The 25,346-nt window shown below is 37.5% G+C and overlaps 3 protein-coding genes across 3 annotated transcripts; 1 reads left to right on the top strand and 2 right to left on the bottom strand.

The window, feature by feature from the left end:
- Positions 1–161: 161 nt before the first annotated feature.
- On the bottom strand, positions 162–4,290 carry LOC140781105 (NADH--cytochrome b5 reductase 1-like). Its single transcript, XM_073126910.1, has 9 exons — positions 3,966–4,290; positions 2,163–2,304; positions 1,979–2,069; positions 1,777–1,854; positions 1,380–1,460; positions 1,194–1,283; positions 993–1,058; positions 738–824; positions 162–548 (listed from the first exon to the last, which is right to left on the bottom strand). The coding sequence occupies exons 1-9, from the start codon at positions 4,069–4,071 to the stop codon at positions 456–458; spliced, it is 834 nt and encodes a 277-aa protein (XP_072983011.1). The 5' UTR covers positions 4,072–4,290; the 3' UTR covers positions 162–455.
- A 4,804-nt stretch (positions 4,291–9,094) lies between these two features.
- Positions 9,095–13,230, bottom strand: LOC140781092 (uncharacterized). The gene has a single exon (XM_073126890.1). The coding sequence runs from the start codon at positions 13,128–13,130 to the stop codon at positions 9,210–9,212; it is 3,921 nt and encodes a 1,306-aa protein (XP_072982991.1). The 5' UTR covers positions 13,131–13,230; the 3' UTR covers positions 9,095–9,209.
- Positions 13,231–21,713: 8,483 nt separating this feature from the next.
- Positions 21,714–25,149, top strand: LOC140781094 (disease resistance protein RGA2-like). The gene has a single exon (XM_073126893.1). The coding sequence runs from the start codon at positions 21,851–21,853 to the stop codon at positions 25,022–25,024; it is 3,174 nt and encodes a 1,057-aa protein (XP_072982994.1). The 5' UTR covers positions 21,714–21,850; the 3' UTR covers positions 25,025–25,149.
- The last annotated feature ends 197 nt before the right edge of the window (positions 25,150–25,346 follow it).

The following is a 25,346-nucleotide window of genomic DNA, read 5'->3' as shown; positions in this document are numbered from 1 at the left end:
TTGGAAAGGCCAAAACGAGGGCGCATTCTCAATCATAAATTTCCTGATGTTGGACAAACCAATCCAAAAGGAGGAAAAAGAATACCACTTGCCGATATTGGTTCTTCAAGAAAACTTTTTTGGAGCACAAGCACTCAGTGGCTTCAGATCCTCAATGCTGATTTAGAAGTTGAAACTGAGAGCACTCATATATCTGGATTCTGGAGGTGGATGGATCACCATGGTAGATGAGAACAAATTTCAGATAAGTTACAAATCCAGATAGCAATGAAATGCAACAGAAATGCAAGGCAAATACTTAAAAGTACAATTAGCACCGGTATCACTCATCTGAATGATAACACATCACTGATTTTGGAAAGCTACAAAACTACAATGAGGAGAAAAATAATTGTTATTCTGGCCCTCTTCAACAGAGGAAAGGGCTTCAAGAAAGCCCAGGAATCCTTAAATTTTTAGAACTGGAATTGCATCTCCTTTGTGTACCCCAAATCATCAAGGTGCGCAGCCATCGCTTTGTTCATTGGAGGTGGTCCACATCTTAGAACCTGCAAATCAATAGATTAAAGCTCAGACTACAATCTGCGAGCTCTGAAATTACAAAGTATTAACTTCTCTAGGAAAAGCAATAGTGTTAAATGTACTATATGCCCAATTGATACTAGTATCTTAAATTAACAAATAGACGATTGTGTTCTTGCTCATTAAAAGAACAATGTTATGTTAAAAGATAATACCTGGATGTCAGGTGCTGGCACTGGGCAATGAGTCTGAATCATTTCCTTTGACACAAAGCCAACACCACCATTCCACACATCAGGGGGCTGATAAGTATAAAAAGGAGGAAAAGGTAAACAATTAGATTGACCATAACCACAGGAAGATGTAGAGACCAAAATAAGTAGCAGAAAACAATTCAACAGCTACTTATTATTAGCATTAATACATTGGATAGACTTTATATCAGGAAATCAATTTTTGGAGAAATTGACCTGATTCAATACATAGTAGACTTTGAAGCGGTTTGGATAGTTGCTAGCAAGAGTATCCAGCTCTTCCTGTCCAAATTACAGATTTCTTAAATTTCTCATAACTACAAGTTGTCATGGTTAAGGCACATCTATTCTAGCAAGAAAGTCAATCCATACTCATGAAAAGTCCCTTTAATCAATAATTAAAACGGCTAAAGCTACCTTCAGAAGAATGTCTTCATAAGTGACATTTGCATAAATTAAATGGACGTTTGTTTGGTCCTTAGAGTTCTCCAGTATTGCTCTTGTTACCTAAGGCCAAGAAGAATGAAGTGAGGAAAGAAGACATAAGATTGGAAACTGTGCTACCAGGTCGCCATAAGTATGCATGTTCCAGTTGATTCTTACTTGGAACATTGGAGTTATTCCAGATCCACCAGCTAGCATTCCAAATGCTCTAACTTGGCCAGGTTGATATCTAAATCGTCCCTAAAAGCATACAAGGCACACAAGTTCGTCAAACAGAACAAGATATTAAAATGTATAAAGTATAAGGGACTACTTATCCATAGCTTTACTGCCTACATATAAATTAAAGCTATTATTTCTCTCACATGGTTCAATGAGATTAATGAACAAAAACTTTTAGCATCTTTATGTTTCAAGGAAATGAGTTACACTCAACTTAAACGTTAAAATGCAAGAAGGAAAAAGAAGAAATGCACAGAATGGGGTTAAAAGACTGGAGGACACATCTTGTGAAGGAAAATATAAGAGAAAATTACAAAAGAAGAATAATCTGTACCTTCGGGCCCTTCACAGACAAGTAGTCACCAACTCGCATTTCACGAAAATGATGGGACATCCTTCCTTGAGGATACATCTAAATATCGATAGAAAATCAAAATTGTTGCTCTAAATTGTATCTTTCATGGTTTATACATAAGAAATGCGTCATTATTAAGCTCAACAAATGGCTTGGAACATGCTACAACTACTGGGCATACCTTTATAACAAGTTCAAAGTATCCAATATCAGAGTCTAAAGTTGTTGGGGTATATGGTTTAATAACTTCCTCACCAAGGTTGTCCTTTCCCCTATCAAATCCAACATATCACAATTCCAGTTCTGATCAGAATTTACAATGATATCTTCAAGTACAAGAAGCATGTAAATCAAGATGTACTCACCTGCAACTAATATGTTGCCCAATAGGAAGCCCTAGTACAGAAGTAGGCGTGGGAAGAGCAAATTTAAACTTAGCTACATTATGGCTTAGTTGCCGCCGTTCAACGAGTTTGAAACCCTTGAAGTTCTCAGGGTCCAAGGAACCTACAGAAATGAACAAAGGAACTCAGTTCCAAATGTCGAAACAAAAGAAAAAAAAAAGAAACAAAGAATACAGTCTAAAATTCATCTAATGCTCTAGTAGAGCATAAATAAACAAAGAATTATTTATACTTTGGCTCTCTCAACTATAGATGATTTTCACTTTCATTTCCTCATCCTTTTTTTTCTCTTTAACTTGACTCCTTAACTACTCAAAATTATCTAATAGTAAATTGACAGGATTTCTTTATCATATATTTGACACATGACCTCATTATTGACCAAATGCCCTCTTCTGCTCTCTTATTCCTATTCATTTTTTCATATTACTCTCAAACTCTTATCCTACATATAAATCTCACCACCACAACCATTATCACTAATTCTTATAATTCTCCTCCTCTCTTCCCCAAAGCTCAAACCTAGATATATTTCCCACCACCATCACCAGCCTCTCTAATTGTCCTTCAACCCCAACCAAAGATATAAATTCCACCACCACCACCACTAATTCCATTGCTAAAAACCCCTCAATACCCTTTAACCCATCATTGGAACCGCGATGATCTCCAATCCTAGTCAGCATATCTGCCATGAGAATAGACATCTTAGGGGCATAATACTTATTTTATTATTTTTATTAACACTGACAGGGGCTGATGATTTTGAATTGTTGAGGGGGTCAAATTATAGAGCAAATAAGATGAGTAAAAATTACCTGAAGTTGAGAGGTTCAAAGTGTTACTATCCCATAAACAAATGAAATCTAGCGAAATTCATGAGATTTCAGGTTTCTGTACAACATAGTTATCCTAAAATTGTGAAGAGAAGAATGGGTGCTGAAGCTATTACTCTTATTGGGGAGTAGATGAAAAAGGATGGCAGTATCCAGATTTAGTAAAGGATCACGTATCCTCATTACCTCATACCAATTATCTAACATCCAGCATTAAATTCTAGATAGGAACCAACCATGAATCCCTCAACTTAAATCCTAACATCCTAATATTCAAAGAATTTTTACATAATTGCCACTAAAAACTTTCAAAATATCATAATTGTGACCGAAATCATAATGCTAGTTTCAAAATATCATTCCATTATAATATTAAAACAAACTTAGATTCAAAAAAAAAATTCATTTTGTCCTTATATGAATCATTTAAAAATAAATTAAAAGTTATCCAATATTTTAGTAGGAAAAAAATCTTTTTAAAATGCAAGATAAAGATTGTTGGTACATATTTTACACAACTTCAAAAGGGAAGAGTATTTTATTATTGACGTGTTTATAAACTTTAACAACAATCTGTAACAAATATTCCATTAAAACTACCAAATACTCAACAAAATTTAGTGGCAATTAGGATATTTTAAAGAATGTAATGATAATTATGATATTTTGAAAGTTTTCTGTGGCAATTAAGTAAAAAAAAACCTAACATTCAACTATCTAAAATGGAATTCATTGCAAGGAATTTACAAATCAAGAAGCATCATACTAAAATTTACTGGAATCACAAAAGTATTGGAAGAAAGATAGGATCTTGCCAATAAAAGAAAACCAAGATCAACGGATCAAGATGCATCTACGAAGAGAAGCAAGATCCGACGAATGCAAGTCCCGAGAAACGGATCGGGGCGGAGAGAGAGAGACAGCATACCCTTCGATCTCTTGCTGGAGAATAGATAGGCAGCGGCCGCGCAGATGGCCACTACGGCGACGGCGACCCCAATCACCTCAACGCTGTGGGTTTGTAAGAAATCCATGGATCGCTCAGTGGAGGCTTCTTGGGGTTCTTCCAATTTCCTCTGTCCCTCATCCACCACTCTGCTTGTCTACTCCTTTTATACACATCTCTTTGAGTCTCTCTCTCTCGTATCTTGGTTTCTACTGGGGGTTGGTGGGGTAGGTGGAGAGAGAATAGAGGGAAGCGATGAGACTGGGAGGTGAGAAAAGATTGAAATAAGTTAACACTATCTTTTCTTGCTTAGTGCTCACCCAATCCAAATTTAAAGGAAAAGAGACATCATCCCAATAATCGGATCCTATCGGCAGATGCCCTGTGACAGAGATTGATTCTTCATAGATATTGTACTATATAATGTAGATTTATTATAGCCTATTTTCTAGTAGGAGAATTGATTTAGTTTTCTTAATCTATGTATAAAAGAGAGCTAACATTTTGTTAGCATATTATTACAAGCTTACCACACAAAAATAAAATAGTGCGGAAAAAAAAATAGATTAGAAAGCTGATCTAACTTTTGCTGCATCTGATGCTAACTCATTTGGAGCTATTCAAAAGTAATTCCTCAAACATGTTAGGCATTTTCCTTCTCGAGAATTAACCAAATTAGTGGTGGTAACTAATAATAACTAAGCTTTTTAAGTATTTGAGGGCCAGATATCAGAATTGGAGATTTCAATGTTAATTTTTTCAGATTCGCCAACGGTTTTGGTCGTCAAATTCAACCAGCACCTGGTTTTGGACCATAGATTGTCTTGCTCTAGTAGATGGTTTCGGTTGAAGAGATAAAGAAATAGTGGAGTATGGCAATAAATCTACAACCTAACGCCTTGCAAACTAGATCCCAGATCATTTTTTGAACTTAATTAAATCCAACTTGGGAGTAATGTGGAATATTGGCATGATCTGGGAGTGGATAATCTATATGGTCAAAAGATGATGCCTAGTAAATGACAGACCTACCCATCCATGCCTCGGAAGTCGGAACTCGTGGGTCAAGTAGCTCAAAATGGCCAAGAACTCAAGAAGAGATCATAGAGGCCCACAAAGTGATCCTACCCTGCATTGAGAGTTATTGGGAAGAATGGAGTCATGGAGAAGTCCAGATGCAGGTACTCCTCCTAGCTAGGTTTGCATTTTTCTCCTTTTTGTTTTCTTTTTCTTTATGGTAAATGAGAAACGAGTTCATTGTGGGAGGGAGCGTGGATTCCTACGTCAGAGTTCATTCACATCGATTGCAGTTTTTTTTTGTAGGGAAAGCAATTAGTTTACAGATATAAACAGTACTATCTTCCAGGAGTTGATTTGCATCAAGAAGAATTGCGTTCTGACTCTGCCTTTCTATTTGTTAAGGGAATCTGGTGATTGCTTTGGTAACAAATGCAAGGGGAACAATTATCATCTGAATCAGAACTTTCATTATGCACAATGAATACTTTACTAGACAAAATATGATTTGATGCTATAATAACAATCACACAACAAAATGGAAAAGGAATCAGAGAGAGATATAGTGACAGATCCAAGAGAAAGAGGCAGAAGGACAGAGCAAGTTTGGTAAACATCACATCTCTCTCTCTCTCTCTCTCTCTCGCCTCCAAGCACAACCTATCTTGGAGGGCATGCATGTTAGACGCAAGCAACCGGTAACGCTTGAAGATTGTCGTACAATATTGAGATTAGAGGGGTTGTAAATGGGGGGAGGCAATGGTGGAAGACTCTTGCAGCCGTTGAGGAACAATACCTAGAGATTAGAGAGGTTACCAATGGAGTCAGGGCAATATTTGAAGACTCTTGCAACATGTGAGGTTCAATTTGAAGAGATTAGAAAAGCTACCAATAGACTCGAGCAATGCTTGAAGACTCTCGCAACCATTGAGGCCCAATGTTGAGAGATTAGAGAGGCCACCAATGAGATCAGGCAATGCTTGAAGATTGTTGCATCCGAATAGGTTCAATCTTGCGAGATTAAAGAGGCAACCAATAGAGTCAGATAATGCTCGAAGACTCACAACGTGTGAGATCCAATGTTGAGAGATTAGAGAGGCCACCAATGGAGTCAGGCAATGCTTGAAGACTCTCACAAGCAGTGAGTACTAATGTTGAGAGATTAGAAAGGACACCAATGGAGTCAAGCAATGCTTGAAGACTCCCAATCGGTGAGGTCTAAAGTTGAGAGATTAGAAAGGCTATCAATAGAGTCGAGCAATGTTTGAAGACTCACACAACAGGTGAGGTTGAGAGACTTGTGCATTGGTTGAGGTCCAATGTTGAGAAATTAGAGAGGCCACCAACAGAATCGGGTAATGCTTGAAGACTCGTGCATCGGTTGAGGTCCAATATTGAGAGATTAGATAGGTCACCAATGGAGTCAGCCAATGCTTGAAGACTCGTGCATCAGTTAAGGTCTAATGTTGAGAGATTAGATAGGCTACCAATGAGGTCAGGCAATGTTTAGAGACTCGTGCATTGGTTGAGGTCCAATGTTGGGAGATTAGAGAGGCAACCGATGGAGTCAGTCAATGTTTTAAGACTCGTGCATTCATTGAGGTCCAATGTTGAGGTATTAGAGAAGCCACCAATAGAGTCAGGCAATGTTTGAAGACTCACACAACAGGTGAGGTTCAATGATGAGAGATTAGATAGGCCTCCAATGGAGTCAGGCAATGCTCGAAGAATCCTGCAATATTTGACGTTCAATATTGAGAGATTAGATAGGCCACCAATAGAGTCAGGCAATGCTTGAAGAATCTTGTAATATCTGAGTTTCAATATTAAGAGATTAGATAGGCCACCAATGGAGTCAGGCAATGCTTAAAGACTCGTGCAACTGTTGAGGTCCAATATTGAGAGATTAGAGAGACCATCAATGGAATCAGGCAATGCTTGAAGACTCTCACAAACATTGAGGTACAATTTTAAGAGATTAGAGAGGCCACCAATTGAGCCAGACAATGCTTGAAGACTTGTGCATTGATTGAGGTCCAATGTTGAGATAGAGAGGCCACCAACAGAGTCAGGCAATGTTTGAAGATCATTGCAGCTTTATAATTTCAAAGTTTGCAGATTTTGGAGGAGGCCAATACATGTTGGCGGTGTTTCAAGGTCTTCGCAAGATAGAGAGATACCTTAAATGACTAAGACATTTTATTAAGTGGGCAATTCTTTCACGGGGTACTTTTAGCATGGTAATCTTGTTTTGTGAACTCCGGTCATTTAGCATTAATATTTTGGACTTGGGTTACACTATTAACCCCGTTCACTTTTATTAATATTTTTTTTTCTTATTTTAAAATATATCTCTTTATTCTATAATAATAATTAAATTCTAGAATAGAAATACTATTTATTAAAATTACATCTTATACTATATATTAATTCAATTACTAATTTACTCTTGATATCTATCACATTATTACTAATTCATAGTTATTAAATAAAATATAATTTTCTTATCTTTTTCCTTCTATTTATACCACAATAAAGATTATTATTATATTATTATTTTAAAATACAAGTGAATATAAGAGTAAAAATCTTATTTTGGAATAAAAGGAATACGTATTCTATTTAAATTAATCTTATTTCTAAACTGAACCAGTGCAAACAACATAAAACACAGTGACGAAGAAGAAAGGAATCCATGGATGAAAACCACGTTCCCGGGAGAGATATTTTGGCTTTTGCTTCTAGCTGTAGAACGCATATGACATTAATCAGGATCAGCTAAAATATCCATAAAAACTAAGGAAATTGCTTCAGAGAAAGAAATATCTCAAAATTTTAAAAATAACTTATATATGAGACGAGCACTTATATTCAAAGATGTCATTTTACTAGTTGATTGTATCATGCTAAAATAACAGGGTTAGCAATATCATATATTCATATGCCCAGCAATAAGAGATCAAATTTATTGTACTCTGGATAAATTTAGGAAAATTTTTAATAAACACAAAAAACTGCCAAGAGCATTACCTATCGTAGAAATCAGTGGTATCAGAGTTATATTAGTTTATAATTGTTGAACTGATTCATTGCCTTTATTTATATTTTTTCTCTTTCAGCTCCAGAAGTAGACAAAAGATATGGTAAAAAGGATGAAAGTTCTTCTCTTTCGTCGGAGATCCACAGTATAATAATCACAGTAATTTGCTATGAATAATCTAAGTACTAACAAATATGTAACAAAGCAGGCATCTTAGGACTAATTTATTATCACAAAACGAGAACATTATTTGCATCAATGAGCCTTTCAATTTTGATAATACTAAAATTTGACTCTTGAAAAATAAGTACCCATATTTTCTACATGAGATAACAATTTTTTTTATACTAGAGTGCATATAAATTTACATGAAAAATACGCATAGTGGCTCGATCTTAAACTATTTTAAGCCGAATGTGACATCCATTCTAGAAATTTAGGCTACACAAATGAATAATATCAAAAACCCAAAATCTAATTTTTATTCAATCAAAAGGGAAAATAGTTCATAACTTTGCTCTTCTCGTAAATGGGGATAGGAATGGTTCTCTCTTCCCCTGCCACGAAACACAACACTGGTAGCCGCTATCCGACCATTTCTCCTAGACCTCACCTCCTCTCTTCCTTCTCCTCCATTACTCCTCCCCTTCAAGGTAGCCCATGACGGCATGGTCCTAGACCTAGAAGTGCACGTGCAGGGAGTGTGATTGGGAGGGAGCTCTTCGGGCAAGCAATGGAGTCATGGAGATGTCCAGGAATTCCTCATCTAGTTTTGCCTTTCTCTCCTTTTTGTTTCCTTTTTCTTTGTAGTAAATGAGAAACTTAGGATTCCTATGTCAGAGTTCGTTCACATTAATTGCAGTTTTTTTGTAGGGAAAGCAATCGGTTTACCGGTATGAAACAATACTATCTTCAATGATTTCTTTAGGAAAACAGTTAGGAGGAGAACTAGAGGTTGTTTTGCATCGAGTAGGATTGCGTTCTGGCTCTTCCTTTTTATTGATTAAGAGAATTTCGTGATTGCTTTGGTGACAAATGCAAGGGGAGCAACATATACATCAAACACGTTTTCATGCCACTATATTTCAACAACACATAACATCATATAATAGAAAGGGAAAGGAACCACAGAGATAGATATACTGACATTTATTATTCTGCCACAAAGTTCAATTACTGAAAGATATTATCCCCCTGCGAGATTCTAAGCAAATCCCCGAGCTTCTGACCAATTTTCTACGCTCCAAAAGAACTGGAGGCAATTCATCATCATCCGTCTCGGACTTATAAATACTCAGATCCTCAATATTTCGAAATGCACCACTTTGGAGGGAAGACAGGAGCAATTCATCATCTGCACGCAGGTGCAGTTCCTTAACAGATTGGAAATCTGAGGGAAGAGCTTTGAGTTTTGGACATTCTACTAGGCCCAACTTTGCAAGACGAGGAAGGAATTTTACTTCAGCTGTTCTAGACCACTCCTCTAACTCAGGCATGCATGCCAAATCTAATTCCTCCAATGCCGGGAATGCACCATCACCGCCGTAGAACTCGGAGCCCAAGCACTTGATGCCAGGAAGAACGTAGAGTTTTAGGATACGCAGAGAACGCATCTGCCCGAGCGCCGGAAGACACTGGACACGAAGAAGAGTGTTCAATTCTAGTTCTTTAAGATTGTGTAGCAGTCTGAATTGTGGGAGAATCTCGCATCTCATACAACCTTTTAATGTGAGCTTCTCCAGATTTGGGACTGCGAGCTCCATCAGCCATCTCGGAAACACTCTGCCCAGGTACTGTTTTATCTCCAATACGGCCAACGCTACGTGTGGCTGGAGACTCTCGAGCACATCTTCAATCAATTCGGTATCAACATCCCTATATTGTACTGCAAGTGCTTCAACAATTTCTTGCACAGTTTTTCCATCTTCGATGATCTTCTCAGAGTTGGCTTCTCCTGGCTTCTTGTAAGCATCCAGATTCCACGACAATCTCAGTGCCTTAAGGCCCTGCTTTTGTATCAAGTTGGCTTCCTTCGCCTCTTTGACATTCTTCACGTTTTCCAGATTCTTGATATGTAATTTGCCTTCGAGATTCAGGCTGCTGAGCTCTCTAAGGCTGCAGTTGTTCTTGCCACCGACCACAAAGACCGGAAGTGTTTGGAGGTGGCTCAATTTTCCTATCCCGGAGGGCATGCACGTCAGATGGGAGATATATAATGCAGAGAGATTAGGGAGGCCACTAAAGTCTGCTTGAAGACTCTCGCAATTGCTGATGTTCAATGTTGAGAGATTAGAGAGGTCACCAATGGAGTCTGGCAATGCTTGAAGACTCTTGCAATTGCTGATGTCCAATGTTGAGAGATTAGAGAGGTCACCAATGGAGTCTGGCAATGCTTGAAGCTTGCAACTGCTGACATTCAATGTTGAGAGATTAGAGAGGCCACCAATAGAGTCAGGCAATGCTTGAAGACTCTCGCAATAAGAGAGGTCTAATAATAAGAGATTAGAGAGGCCACCAATGGAGTCTGGCAATGTTTGAAAACTCTTACAAGATTCCAAGTCTAATGTTGAGAGATTAGAGAGGCCACCAATAGAGTCAGGCAATACTTGAAGACTCAAGCAATAAGTGAGATTTAATGATGAGAGATTAGAGAGGCCACCAATAGAGTCAGGCAATACTTGAAGACTCAAGCAACAAGTGAGATCTAATGATGAGAGATTAGAGAGGCCACCAATAGAGTCAGGCAATACTTGAAGACTCAAGCAACAAGTGAGATCTAATGATGAGAGATTAGAGAGGCCACCAATAGAGTCAGGCAATACTTGAAGACTCAAGCAATCAGTGAGATCTAATGATGAGAGATTAGAGAGGCCACCAATAGAGTCAGGCAATGCTTGAAGACTCTCGCAATTGGAGAGGTCTAATAATGAGAGATTAGAGAGGCCACCAATAGAGTCAGGCAATGCTTGAAGACTCTTGCAATCGGTGAAGTTCAATTTTGAGAGATTAGAAAGACCACCAATGGAGTCGGGCAATGCTCGAAGACTCTCGCAACAAGAGAGGTCTAATAACGGGAGATTAGAGAGGCCACCAATGGAGTCTGGCAATGCTTGAAGGCTCCTGCAACTGGTGAGGTCTAATGATATGAGATTAGAGAGGCCGCCAATAGAATCAGGCAAAGCTTGAAGTCTGTGGCACACTTGTAATTTCAAGACCTGCATATTCTGGAGGAGGCCAATGCATGGTGGCAGTGTTTCAAGATCACCCCAAGATAGATCGAGATACCTTAGGTGACTAAGATTTTTTATTGAAGCTGGCAATTCTTTCATGGGGTACTGACTAAAATGAAGAACCCTGAGAAGCTTCATGCTATTGAATACAACTTGGAGAACCTCCTGCGCCATATCTTTCTGCTCGTCCATGCCATATGAACCGACAAAATAAAAGGTTCTCATTTTTTTTGCTTCACGTAGCTGATATAGGATTGCTGATGTTGGCTTGTGTCCGCAACGGAACGATGAATAACGTGTGCTTTGAGCAATATTTCTTCTGTCAGTGTCGATTATTGAGCATTCTTCACCTGCAACAGATTGAGCGAGATCGTGAACCAGATCATGCATCCTGACACTTCTTACCACATCATCAAAAAAATTCTCAGAATTCTCAAAGAGTGATCTTGATATTAGGTCATCCACGTAACGCAAGCCTATGTTTTCCAGGTCTGTTCTCCTGTCAGATGACTGAATGAAGCCTTCTGCAATCCAGAATTGGACCAGATCCTTCTTATCTATAACACTATCCTTTGGAAATATGGCGCAATACGCAAAGCATTGCTTCAGACGTGATGGAAGATGATTATAACTCAACCGTAAAGCAGGTAAAATTTCAGTTTCTTCATCAGATAAGTTCCAAAGATCATTGTCCCTGATCTCCAACCACTCACTTTCCCTTCTCCTGCAGCGCATCAAACTACCTAAAGCCTTGGCTGCCAAGGGAACACCACCGCATTTTTTGACAATCTCTTTCCCAATGCTTACCAAGTTCGGGGTCTTTTCACTGCTATCCAATCCAAATGCTCTTCTCTCAAACAATAACCAACAATCGTCCTCTGATAGACCCTTCAAGGAGTGTAGCTTGACCGTGTCCATCAGGTCGGCAATTCGCTTGATACGAGTGGTCACCATGACTTTGCTTCCCATGGATCCAATAGTTAACAAAGCTCTCAGTCTGTCCCATTTCTCGCGACTCACATCCCAAACATCGTCCAGCACAAGCAAAAATTTCTTGCCTCTGAGTTTTTCTCTTAGGGAACGCTGCATCAGCTCCATATCTGTGAGATCAAACTTGTCTCGAGATACAGATTCTATAATTGATCTGCAAATCCTTCTAATGTCAAAATCTTCAGATACACAAACCCATATCTTCTCATCAAACTGGCTGCATACTCTCTCATCATTAAAAGCTAATTGAGCAACAGTAGTCTTACCAAGCCCTCCTAACCCGGCAATCACTATAACTCCAAGATCGCCTTCATTAGACATGTTGGTTAGATAATCAACTATCTTTTCCTTATCTTCCTGTCTGCCATAAACTTCAGACTCAATTACGAAAGAGCTACTCTCTTCTCTCATCCCATTCTCTGGCTTATAGACTGTTATCACACTGTCTTGCAAATGAAATTTAGATCTCTCTCCTGCAATATCATCTAACCTTTCCCTAATCTCCTTTATTTTACGAGCTACCTTTGATTTAAACATAACTGACTTTGGGATTGATGATAGCTTGTGTACCTTTCCCTTCATGCCGCTTTTGTTCTTCTGCTGTCTTTGTAGGGCTTCGGTAGTAACGTCATCTAACACATCATCAATGTCGAAGGCGACATCTTTGAGATTTCTGAGCCAACTTTTGATATCGTTCTCCTTACCTTGCCTTGCCTCTGCGTCTGCTAAGGAGTTTTGGATCGCCGAGAGAGTGTTTTTCAGCTTCGTTAGTTCCTTGTCGACATCCTTCAGCTGTGCAAACTCTGTCATGACTTTGGTTACCAGCTTATCAAACACCAACCCCAGCAAGGAAGTCACTATTTCCGCCATTGCTCAGCTACAAAGGAGGTAGTGTTGCTTTTAATGATCTTTTCTTCTATGTGCTTTGATGCTTTTGTTTTTTCTAAAGAGAATTGTCTCCTTATTGTGTAGTGTGAATACTATCAGCATAGTAAAGGAAAGTAGCCACAACTTTCAGAATTCAATAATAGACTTTTGAGTAATGGTTTCTTTTAGCAAAGTGTAATTCTATGCTTACAATCACTTTTTAAGTGGCATCATAATGACCATCCATAGTTTTTCTCTTTATCTCACGAATAAGATACCACGAGCCATTTTCTTTGTATAATATTTATAAGAGATTTTTACATAATTGCCACAGAAAATTTTAAAATATTATAGTTGTCACTGAAATTTTTATACTCTTTCAAAAATATTGTTCAAAATAATCATAATTAAAACACAATTTAATAAAAAAAAACTATTTTGCACTTGTATAAATTATTAAAAATAGTTTAAAAGTTATTTATATTATATCCAATTTTATAGTACAACGAAATATATCTAATTTTATAGGAGGCAAAAATTATTAATAAATATTTTACAATTTAAATTAAAAAAAGAGGGATATTTTAGTTATTTACATGTGTTTTTTTTAACTTTAATAATAACTTGTTAGGATTATTTTGTTAAAACTTAACCACAATGACAATTCTGAAAGAGTGACAATTCTAATATTTTTTAAAAAAATAATAGCAATTATAATATTTTAAAAGTTTTTACTGGTAATTATGTAAAAATCTCTATTTATAAACGTAAGGATAGCATCACTCTTTTGGAAATGCCAAAGGACTTGTGGGGGCCAAAGTAGGAAGAAGACTTGGTTGTTTGAGAATAGCATATTAGCGGATTAGTGAGTGTCGCTGTCGCTGTTCCTCTTTCCTCTTTCCTCCAATGTTTATTTTATTTCGTTGGTCTATTATGTACATGCAAATGTGCAGTCCAATTTCTTTTTGAAAGATATGGCTTAAAGCAGCAAATGAAATGCTTTGATGGGCCCTTCCGCACCTTGCTGGTTCCCATTGAACCACTTTAGTCTGGAAAAGAAACCCACTAGTGTGTCCGGTTGCTATTTTATCTTCTTAGAATGTGCAAAGTGAATAAAGGCTAATCTTTGGAAAGGGTAATCTCATATTAGATTTAACTTTGACAAAACACGAGGGAATACCATTTTTTAATTTTTTTTTGTTTTTAAATAATAACTTCTAAAATATTAAAATTGTCCATTATACTTTATTAATCTAGTGGCTTTTTAATTTCTCACTCTTAGTGTGGGTCATCCCTATCATTTTCTCCATTAAGGTAAGGAATAAGAATATCACTTTCCCATCTTATAAGAATAGAATTTCTTTTTTGAATGTTCCTTTTTTCATAAAGTCCTCTTTAGAGATCAAAAACTCATCTTGGTTCTACATTAGTATTCTACTGAAGTTATTTTCTCCTTTAGTTTCTATCTCATTTATGGTATTATAAGCTGTTAAAAATAAAAAAATATCAATTGCAAATTCAAGTGTAAGTGCTTAAACTCTCTAGAAATATGTTTAGATTCTCTAGAATACATTAAAATATGATTAATTTTAATTTTATTTCATTTAAGACGGTATAATATTTCGTGGTTGTTTTCTTTGAATGACGAGAATATAATAGACTTAGAAGGTTCTCCATGAGATCTTGTTGAGGAGAAGATCAATTGTCCATGTGGTAGAGGCCAATATAAAATATGAACTTCACCGACCAAAAAAAAAATTATAACAAGAGGTTCTACACTTCTACTGTTGTTTTGGGAGGAAGGTTAGGATAAACTTTCTATCAAATTATACTAAATTTTTATGATAATGTTAAGCATAACATGGTTAATTCAACAAGAGGATCGTTGTGATTTTTTGCTTAGTGCAATAATATCATCTCTAAACCTATTGAAATCAAGTTTCAACTTTGTAGGCTTGAAATTAATAAAAAATGATTGGAGAAGAAGGATTTGCCAATTAGCTAGTTTGCAGGCCATTGGAATTGTTATAATGCTTATATTTGTAGTTATAATGTACTTTAATTATATGTAAAAATTACTATAGTGTATTTTTCTAGTTATCTCTTAGTACATCTCTGAATTTATTGGCATTCATATGTTACACCAATAGCCATCGACGAATCATCATCTCTCTACTCATATGTTTGCTCTCTAAAATTTATTTCATCATCTGAAGATCAATTATCATCGTGAAAAATATCTTCTAACATACTATCATCTCTTATATCAAAGGAAGAGTCCAAGTGCGAAAATGTGAGTTACTAGCAAAAAATATTTCATATCATCACCAAACATATCATGTACATCTGTTCGCTGGTGGATTATCATTTTGATTGTAAGAAGCTTGTGGTCATTCACATTTATCACCATACTTATTATTACAGCAATCCTCACTTATATCAATCTGCATATTGACGCACACTAATAAAAAGTAATCATTACACATTTTTAAGAGATCATTGTCATTATTTAAAGTGATAAAAGATTGATCCAATGCAGGTGACTTATAGCATAAATAGTTGATCACATGTCCCTCCATATTAGATTTGACTAATATGTAGTGGTAGAGTTCAGTAAAATTTACATAATCTCTATCTATCATAAATGTATGTTGACTTCCTCCCCTATATTCTCTAAGTAGATTTCTCTCATTTACTTTTCATATGCCCCCATAATGTAACTTGATTTTCACCGGAACTTTCCCCATCAAAATATATATGGGATAAAATTATACATATCATGCTAAATAGTAATAGTGCAAATAAATGATAACGCGAATTTAATGAAATATAGTAAATAACAAGCTCAACAACTTGCAAATAAGTATGCAATTGAGTGATGTACAGTTTTCTTAAGTATGTAACTCTTGTTGGCTTAATAATTGGTTAAGCAAGCAAGGAACAAGAGTTATAGCATTCATATGACATATATGTAACTAACATATACATAACAATGTATGACCTCAATATACAAAATATTTTTCTTAGAATTAACTTTTTTCCTTAACCGACCATGCACTATTAAGAAAATTATATGCAGGTATACTTGGAGTAAACAAATTTGTTTGTGACATATCTAGAAACATATGATATGCACATAACAAGACTACAAACATATAACATTAACTAACCAATCAAGTCTACTCCAATGTAATTGTCTATTCATATATTGTTACATTCTTCATTCCAATTACCACTATCAGTTGTAAACTGCAAAGCAAAAACTCATAAATAGACTCACCGAAAAAAAAAAAATCATTGTCCAGATTGGAATGGATTCCTCGGAATCATGTAGCCCATGCAATTTTATCTTCAGATCTTCAAACCTTCACACAACTAGGCTTACTTATTTGGTCGAGCATAATGGGCATCCATAAAGATATTTTAATTATATTTTATAGCAATATATTTATATATTGATATCTATTTTACTAAATATTCCATGTGAAACTAAAAATAATGGGAATGGACATACATAACGGGCTGGACCACGGGAGAGCGTAGCGGGTCGGGCTGGGCGGGCAAAAGCCTAGCCCATGCCGTCCCTTACAATCTCAGGCTTAGGTCAGGCCAGCCTAAATTGGGGTCGGGCCGGACTTAGCCCGGTTACATCCGGGCAAGTTCATGCTAAGCTTGGGCAGGTCAGGCCCAATGATCACCTCTAACTTTGACACAACATGCTATTTCTTAGAACTACATGACATAAGAGTTTCCCCAAAATACACACAATAACCTGCAATAGACTTTTGGTCACCTGAATTGTGAGCAGAGTACCTTGTCAGAGATAAGCGTATCACAGTGCTTGGTTCCTTTTAAATACCAAAGAACTCTCTTGACAGCATGCCAATGATGCATTGTAGGACTTTGTAGAAATTGACTAAGCTTGTTTATAAGGAAAGCCAAATCAGGTCTTGTATGAGTTACATACTATAGTGACACTAGTATAATGCTCCTATAAAGAGTCACAATCTGCATTGGTTCACCACCAACAGCTGTCAAATGTTTGCCAACAACGGTTAGTGTTGGACAAGGTTTAGCATTCAATATGTTGGTTTGTGTAAGATACATGCCTATTTCATCTTAGGCTACTTCAATTCCCAAAAATAGATACAAAAGTCCTAGATCCTTAAGAGGAAATAACCTGTTTAACTTATTAATGAAAGTTTGTAGAGATTTTAAGTTATTACTTGTCACAATCATGTCATCGACATAAATCATTTCAAAGACGACTTCATTTGAACTTTTGGCAAAAAAAGAGTGAGGAATCACACTTGGAGTATTTGAAACCCCATCTAAGCAAAGTAACCTAAACATGTTTTCTCTTTGTCTTCAAACACTTCAGGTTAGTACATATACACTGCTTGAAGATTTCCGTTCAAGAAGACATTATTTATGTCCAATCGCCTCACTAGCCATCCTCTTGAGATAGCTATAGTCAGCATAACTTTCACTGTTACAGCTTTTATCACTGGACTAAAAGTTTCACTAAAATCAACCCCAGAAGTTTGATGAAACCCCTTAGCAACGAGTCTTGTTTTGCACCTTTGGAAACTACCAACAATGCTGTATTTGACTCTAAAAATCCATTTGTTGCCTACCACATTTCTCTATATGGAACCAAAGACCAAGTATTGTTTCTCTTGAGGGCACTTAATTCCTCTTCCATTGTTGATTTCTAGTGTTTCAAATTAATAGCTTCACCGATAGTATAAGGTTCATGTGGGATATTAGGACTAGATGCCAAGTAAAGCTTGTACTCAACAGAGTATTTCTTTGGTTTATGGATACCTGTCTAACCCCTTCTAATCATTTGGTGTCTCAGATCTGAGGTTTCAACCTATTGCTACCATTGCTGTTGTTCAAGAGTTTGTTGATTCTCTAAAGCATGACTAGAAGAGTTGGCATTTTGCTGTGTGTTGATGTATGGTTCAATCCCAAAATCAAACCCAGACTCTCCAAAATCATGCTCAACATTTGTACTTTGCCCAAAATGCAAACTCTCCAGAGTACTCATAAGACTATGAGACTCACTAGAAGGTGATGAAGGCAAATTAGCAGTTGGTGAAACTCCAGGCGTAAATTGAGATTGATCATATAGTAGAGGAAGATGGAAGGGCAGTATGAGAAATCACATATATGGAAGATGGATATTTAGTCAATTTGGAGGGACAATGATAGTTTGAGACTCTAGAGCTTTGGTGTTGACAAAACATGTTTGAAAAGGAAATTCTTGTTCATTAAAAACTACATGTCTTGAAAAATATATCTTGTCAATGGAATATAGACACTTATACCCTTTATGTGTATAATACAGTGAAGAAACACACATTTTGTAGAGTGAAACTAAAATTTGTGAGTTTGATATAGCCTTAGATAAGGAAAACATGCGCAACTGAAGCTTTTTAGAGACAAAATATTTGGTGTTATTAGGAATAGAGTTTGAAGTGGTGTTGAGTTTGGAAGAATAGGAGTTGGAAGACAATTAATGAGAAAGACTACAGTATAAAAAACTCTAGTCCAAAATTTTAGAGGCATGTTGACTTGTGCTAAAAGTGTAAGACCAGTCTCCACGATATGTCTATGCTTTCTTTTAGCCCAATCAATCTGAGCTAAAGTAAGAAGACATAAGTACCTAACTTGAATATCACTTTCTTGAACAACTTTGAGAAAGCTTATATATTTCCCCCCATGTCAGATTGGATTGACTTAATTTTCTATCTAATTTATTTTTGACAAGTTCTTTGAATTGGAGGAAGATAGGACGAGAATTTTTATTTTAAGGGATAAAACCAAGTGTATCTACTATAATCATCAATGAAATGCAAATTTGAAAGAGGAAAAGGCAACAGATGGGATACCGTACTGACAAGCATCACAAAAGTTTGTATTTGGATGGCCTAAATGCCTATGCTACATCCTTCTTGGAATTCAAAGACTTAGATTCATTAAACTTTTTGGACTCAACTACCCTAGAGCTAAAGACTTGACAATCAGACTGTTTGTTGGTAATGAAAGATTGTAATTGGCTTGACTTGGGCTGATATTTTGGTGGTATTTTGAACTGGTATATACCCTTATCAAGCTTCCCTTGGAGTAGTACTGACCTGTCATTTTGTCCTTTACAACACAACCACGAGTCAAATATTACATTTATATCATTGCAAGCAGTCAATTGAGATATGCTAATTAAATTCTTCTCAATACTAAGAACATGTAGTATATCTTTGAGCATTAAATTTTTGTTATCAAACACAGACAAAAACCTATAACTAATATGAGCTATTTCAAGTTTTTGATCATTACCAACAACTAGAGATTTATTACCATTGTAGTGTTGCTGCTATTTAAGTTGTTGACATCATTAGTAACATGAGTTCTTGCTCCACTATCAGCGTACTATGCAGGATAGTTTAGGATATCAGGAGTTGCCACAAAAATTGTGTTGAGTGCTCTTGTTTGCATCAAGGGAGCTCCCATGTAGCTGTTATCAAACCTGTAGGAGCAGTGAGAAGCAACATGTCCAATTTTCCTACAGACCTAACACATTGGACGAGAGTTGTTGTATCTGCCATCTATGCCTCTAAAGGGTCTTCCACCTCTGTCATTGTTGCTTGTGAAGTGATCACTAGCCTGATTGTTGCCTGATTGATGCTGGGATTGAGAGTGACTATGATGACATTAACCTTTGTTATAGTTATTATTTCCTTTGGTATTAGCAAAATTAGTTATTGGCTGACCAAGATTGATGGAGGCAATACCAACACTGAGATGCTCCAGTCTCTTCTCATAGATTAGGGGTTTGGATTGAAGTTATAGCCAAGTAATGTTTTCCTTTTCAATAATCTAGCACACTCTAGATTATAATCAAGTGAATCAAGTCCACTAAGGGTTTGTGAGATAAAATCATCCAAGGTCACAGGATGTCCTATTAGTGCCAAATTATTAACTAATTTCTTCACAGTTTTCATGTAATTAGCTATCTTCATGCTTACTTTCTGCAACTTGTTAAATTCCCTCTTATAGTAGACAATATTGGATCTGTTTTCTTCACAATTTTGCCAAATTATCAACTAATTTCTTCACAGTTTTCATGTAATCAACCAACTTCATACTTACTTTCTGCAAGTGAACGTGCAGCGAGCGTAATCGGAAGGGAGCTCTTCGGGAAAGGAATGGAGTCATGGAGAAGTCCGAACTCCTTCTCTAGGTTTGCCTTTTTCTCCTTTTTTTGTTTTTCTTCATGTCTATAGTAAATGAGAAACGAGTTCGTTGTGGGAAACGTGGATTCCTATGTCAGAATTCGTTCACATCAATTGCAGTTTTTGTAGGGAAAGCAATCAGTTTACAGATATGAAATAATACTATCTTCAAAGTGAGCATCAAGTAGAATCGCGTTCTGACTCTGCCTTCTTATTGGTTAAGAGAATTTGGAGATTTCGTTGATAGCAAATAAAAAGGGAACAACATATACATCAAATACGATTTCATGCCAGTATATTTCAAATGCGCATAACATGAAAAGGAACCATAGAGATAGATATAATTACATCATTTATTCTGCCATGAAGTACAATTACTGGAAGATATTACCACCCTGCTGAGAGTTAGTGTGTTGCGGCGACGCTCGTTTTGTTCTCAGTGACCAGTTTCCGATCAATTCCATACGCTCCGAAAGAACTGGAGGCAATCCATCATCCACATTCTTGTCGATATATATCTAGATGCTAAAGATTTGGAAATGCACCAATTTGGAGGGAAAACAGGAGCAATTCATCATCTGCCAACAGGGCCAGTTTCTTAACAGATTGGAAATCTGAGGGAAGAGCTTTGAGTTTTGGACAGAGGGACAACTTTGAAAGACGAGGAAGGAATTCTTCTTCAGCTGTTCTAGACCACTCCTCCAACTCAGGCATGAATACCAACTCCAATTTCCAGCTTCTCGACACCCATCAGCTGTGCAAATTCTTTTATGACTGGGGTCCCCAGCTTATCAAACACCAACCTCAGGAGACTGGAAATCACTATTTCCGCCATTGCTCAGCTGCAAAGAAGGTAGTGTTGCTTCTATGGACGTTTTATTCTTTGTGCTTTGATGCTTTTGTTTCTTTTAAGAGAACTGTCTCCTTATTGTGCTGTGTGAAGGCTATCCGCAGTGCAAAGGAAAGAGGGAGGAACTTAGGATGAACGTTATGAGAAATTAGTCACCAAGAATTCGATAATAGACTTTGGATATTGGTATCTTTTGGCAAAGACTTGTGGAGTTGTGGGCCAACTAGGTAGGAAAGGTTGGTTGCTTTGGGAATATTGTTTGGAAAGGGATGATTTGACTCTGAATCATATAGATGGTAGATAGCACGTATACGTTATTGGCCCTGGTAGGCTGGTATGCTTTCCTGGAGAGAATAAAAGATATCCGCCGGTCAAACAAAGGGGTAATAACCTAATCCCTTTGCCAGCTCAACAGTAGCTGTCTTTCCATAATAAATTTAAGCACATATAGCGTTGACTTTTGAGATGGGATGTCCACTTCTTCATGATTTCATTTCATAGCTGAAGAGAAGCAAAAGCTAATTAGACTGTGTGATCCGTGTGCTTCTGTTTCCCGGGGGAATTAGACTGTTACGAGTTGATTGTGAGCCATCTCCTTCAGTAGCTGGGACTGCTCAGTGAAGGAAACAGAAACAATGGCAGATGCAGTTGCATCAGCTGTTGTCAAGGTTGTGGCTCAGAAAATAGCAACAATCATCACAGATGAATTTGCTCAGCTATACGGTGTTCACGAAGAGTTGGAGAACCTGAGGAGCACTATGTCAACAGTTTATGCAGTCCTCCAAGACGCTGAGGAAAGGGAAATGAAGGATAAAGCCATGTGTGATTGGATAAAGAAGCTCAAGGATGCAGCTTACGATGCAGATGATGTCCTCGATGAGTTCTCTTTGGTAACTCTCCGGCGAAAGTTGGGAGCCAACGACGGAATGGTGAGAAGGGTGAGCAACTTTTTTTTGCAGTCGAATCCAATTGTGCATCGTTATAAGTTGGGTAATAGGATTAAACAGGTCGGGAAGAGGCTTGATGCAGTTTCGTCTGAGAGGACAAAGTTTCACATGAAGGAACAAGCTGTCTCGGACAGGCGGCTGGAGTTCAACAACAGGGTGACAGTTTCTGCTGTAGATGAGCTTCAAGTTTATGGCAGAGATGAGGATAGAGAGAGGATGATTAGGCTTCTAATTGAAACAGAGGTCGAAGAGGATCCCTATGTCATTCCTATATGTGGCATGGGGGGCCTTGGAAAGACTACACTCGGACAATTGGCCTTCAATGATGAGAGGACCAAGCGACATTTTGAACTTCGGATCTGGATCTGTGTATCTGAAAATTTTGATCTGAAGAGGATCATAAGGGCGCTCGTGGAATCTTCCACCGGCGATAAGTGTGATTTTTTCGAATTAGAAACTATGCATTATCGCGTACATGAAGTGCTGAATGAGAAGAGATTTTTGCTTGTGCTGGATGATGTATGGAATGAGGATGAAGAGAAGTGGGACAGATTGAAGGTCTTGTTAAGAGGAGGAAGGAAGGGAAGTAGAATCATTGTGACCACTAGAAACGAAAAGGTGGCTTCAATAATGGGTCCTACCAGACCATACCATTTGGGAGTTTTATCAGATGATGACTGCTGGAATTTGTTCAAACAAAGGGCGTTTGGCATAGGAGGAAATGAACAGCAGGCCCCGAGCTTTGTAGCAATTGGAAAGGAGATTGTCAACAAGTGTGGTGGCATCCCCTTAGCTGCCAAGGCACTAGGAAGCCTAATGCGTTTCAAAAGAGATACTTGTGATTGGTTGGCTGTGAGAGATAGTGAAATCTGGGAATTGCCTGAAGATGAAAACGGAGTTTTATCTGCTTTAAGTTTGAGCTATAGTCATTTGCCATCTCATCTGAAGCAATGCTTGGTTTATTGTTCGTTGTTTCCGAAAGATCATGATTTTGACAAAGAAAAACTAATTATGCTATGGATAGCAGAAGGATTAATTCCTTCAGATGGCAGTTACCCAGCTGAAGATATTGGCAATGAGTTCTTCACTAACTTGATGGCAAGGTCGTTCTTTCAATATGTTGAAAATACCCATCATTCTCCCAAGGTGACATACAGGATGCATGACTTAATTCATGACCTCATACAGTCTGTTTCTGGGGACGAATTCATGACCATGGGGGGAAGAAAAACAGCTATTACAGCTGGAGACTGCCGGTATCTGTCGCTGGTAGGTAATGAGATGCTATCATTTCCAGATGTATGCAAATATAAGAAGTTAAGGGCACTTCTTTCCCTGAGCAGGTTAGAAGGAATCAGATATGTTCCTGAAAAACTATTTATATCTTTAACAAGCTTGCGCACACTCGATATTAGTCAAAGTAGCATAACAGTTCTGCCAGTTTACATCAGCAAATTAAAACATTTGAGGTACCTTGACCTTTCACAAACAAAGATTGAAACATTACCAAGATCTATTGGAGGCCTTCTAAATCTTCGGATTATTAAGCTGTCATATTGTTCTAAGCTTCAGTCATTACCCCAATCTCTTTGCCGGTTAATATATCTTGAGACACTGGACCTCGAGAACTGCATTAGAGTTCGTGAGTTACCTGCAAATTTGAAAGCAATGAAAAACCTGACACATCTAAGGGTCAGTGGGTGCGATTCCTTGATATGTTTTCCTGAAGGAATTGGACAACTGATCAAGCTGCAAACTTTGCCTAGATTTTTTGATAGCAACCATGGAGCTAGCATCATGGAGCTGCAAAACTTAAACCTACTCCGGGGCGGGCTACATATCTGCAATCTTGAGAACTTACGAAACATAAATGACGTTAAACAAGCAAAGCTGAAGAAGAAGCAGAAATTGCAGTCATTGGTATTGTCATGGAAATGTCCGCAATCAGAAGAGCATATGGATGAAGCAGTGCTAGAGGCTCTCCACCCACATAGAAATCTAGAGAAGTTGGAATTAGATGGCTACAGAAGCACCAAGTTTCCAGGTTGGTTAGTTTCAGGGATAGAAATATTGCTTCCTAATCTTGTTCAAGTCACTCTATCTAATATCAATAGTTGCAAGCAACTTCCACCACTAGGCCAACTGCCGCTTCTTAAAGTTCTTGAGATAGAGAAAATGCCTGCAGTTACTTATGTCGGTAAAGAATTCTATGGAACTGGTAGCACTACTTGTACTATCTTTCCATGTTTGGAGATCCTCAGTTTCTCTTTTATGCCTAATTTGGAGGAGTGGTTGGTACCGGAAGACAATAGCGGGAATGAAGTGCTTCCTTGCCTTACCAAACTCGTAGTCATCGCATGTCCCAAGTTGAAGCCACAGCCTTGCCTTCCCGTTTCAGTTGTTCACATGAAGGTCATTGACAGCAATATAGAGCTAATATTAAAAGCATCATCCAATTTGGAAAGAGAAGAGTTGCAGTCATTCGAATCATTACGTCGTCCTTCCCTCAGGGAGCTGGACATCTGGAATTGTGAAGCTTCAAGTGGGTGGAAGGGACTGCAATACCTCACTGACCTTGAGGACTTGTTTCTTTGCAATTGTAAAGAGATGACTAGCGTTCCCCAGAGTATACGACACCTAGTATCACTTCGACGCTTGTACCTATACGGTTGTATTAATTTGTCTACCTTGCCAGAATGGCTTGAAGAACTCAGGTTGCTTGAAGTTCTAGACATCTGTAGATGTCCCAGATTAGTCTCTTTACCTCAAGGTTTGCAGAACCATACAGCTCTTCAGTTTCTGAACATTATAAATTGTCCACTGTTGGAAAGAAAATGCGAAAAAGATGTAGGAGAGGACTGACATAAAATTGTTCATATTCCTGATACCTGCATACGGATGATCATGAAGTAACAACCCTTTTATCTGGCTCTGTTTTTGCATCTGTACATTTATCCAACTATTGAAATATTCACTCTCTTTTAAGAATATAGGAAAGCTCATTTAGTGAGTACTTTCAGTTTTCATTAGGTAAATTTATGTATCACTTATGCAAGAGTCTGTCAAACACTTTCTTCGGGCAAAGGAATTATACTGGTAATGAGGTCTGCTGAATGAGGATTTAACTATTGGTACTGCTGGGAAAAATAAACAGGAGAAAAAAATAAAACCCGCAGCTGCATTC

This window comes from Typha latifolia, chromosome 2, assembly GCF_019914945.1.
Source record: "Typha latifolia isolate L0001 chromosome 2, TyphaL0001v2, whole genome shotgun sequence".
In the NCBI taxonomy this organism is placed as follows: domain Eukaryota; kingdom Viridiplantae; phylum Streptophyta; class Magnoliopsida; order Poales; family Typhaceae; genus Typha; species Typha latifolia.
Note: the sequence above shows the minus strand (reverse complement) of the source record. Positions and strands in the feature narration are given on the sequence as shown.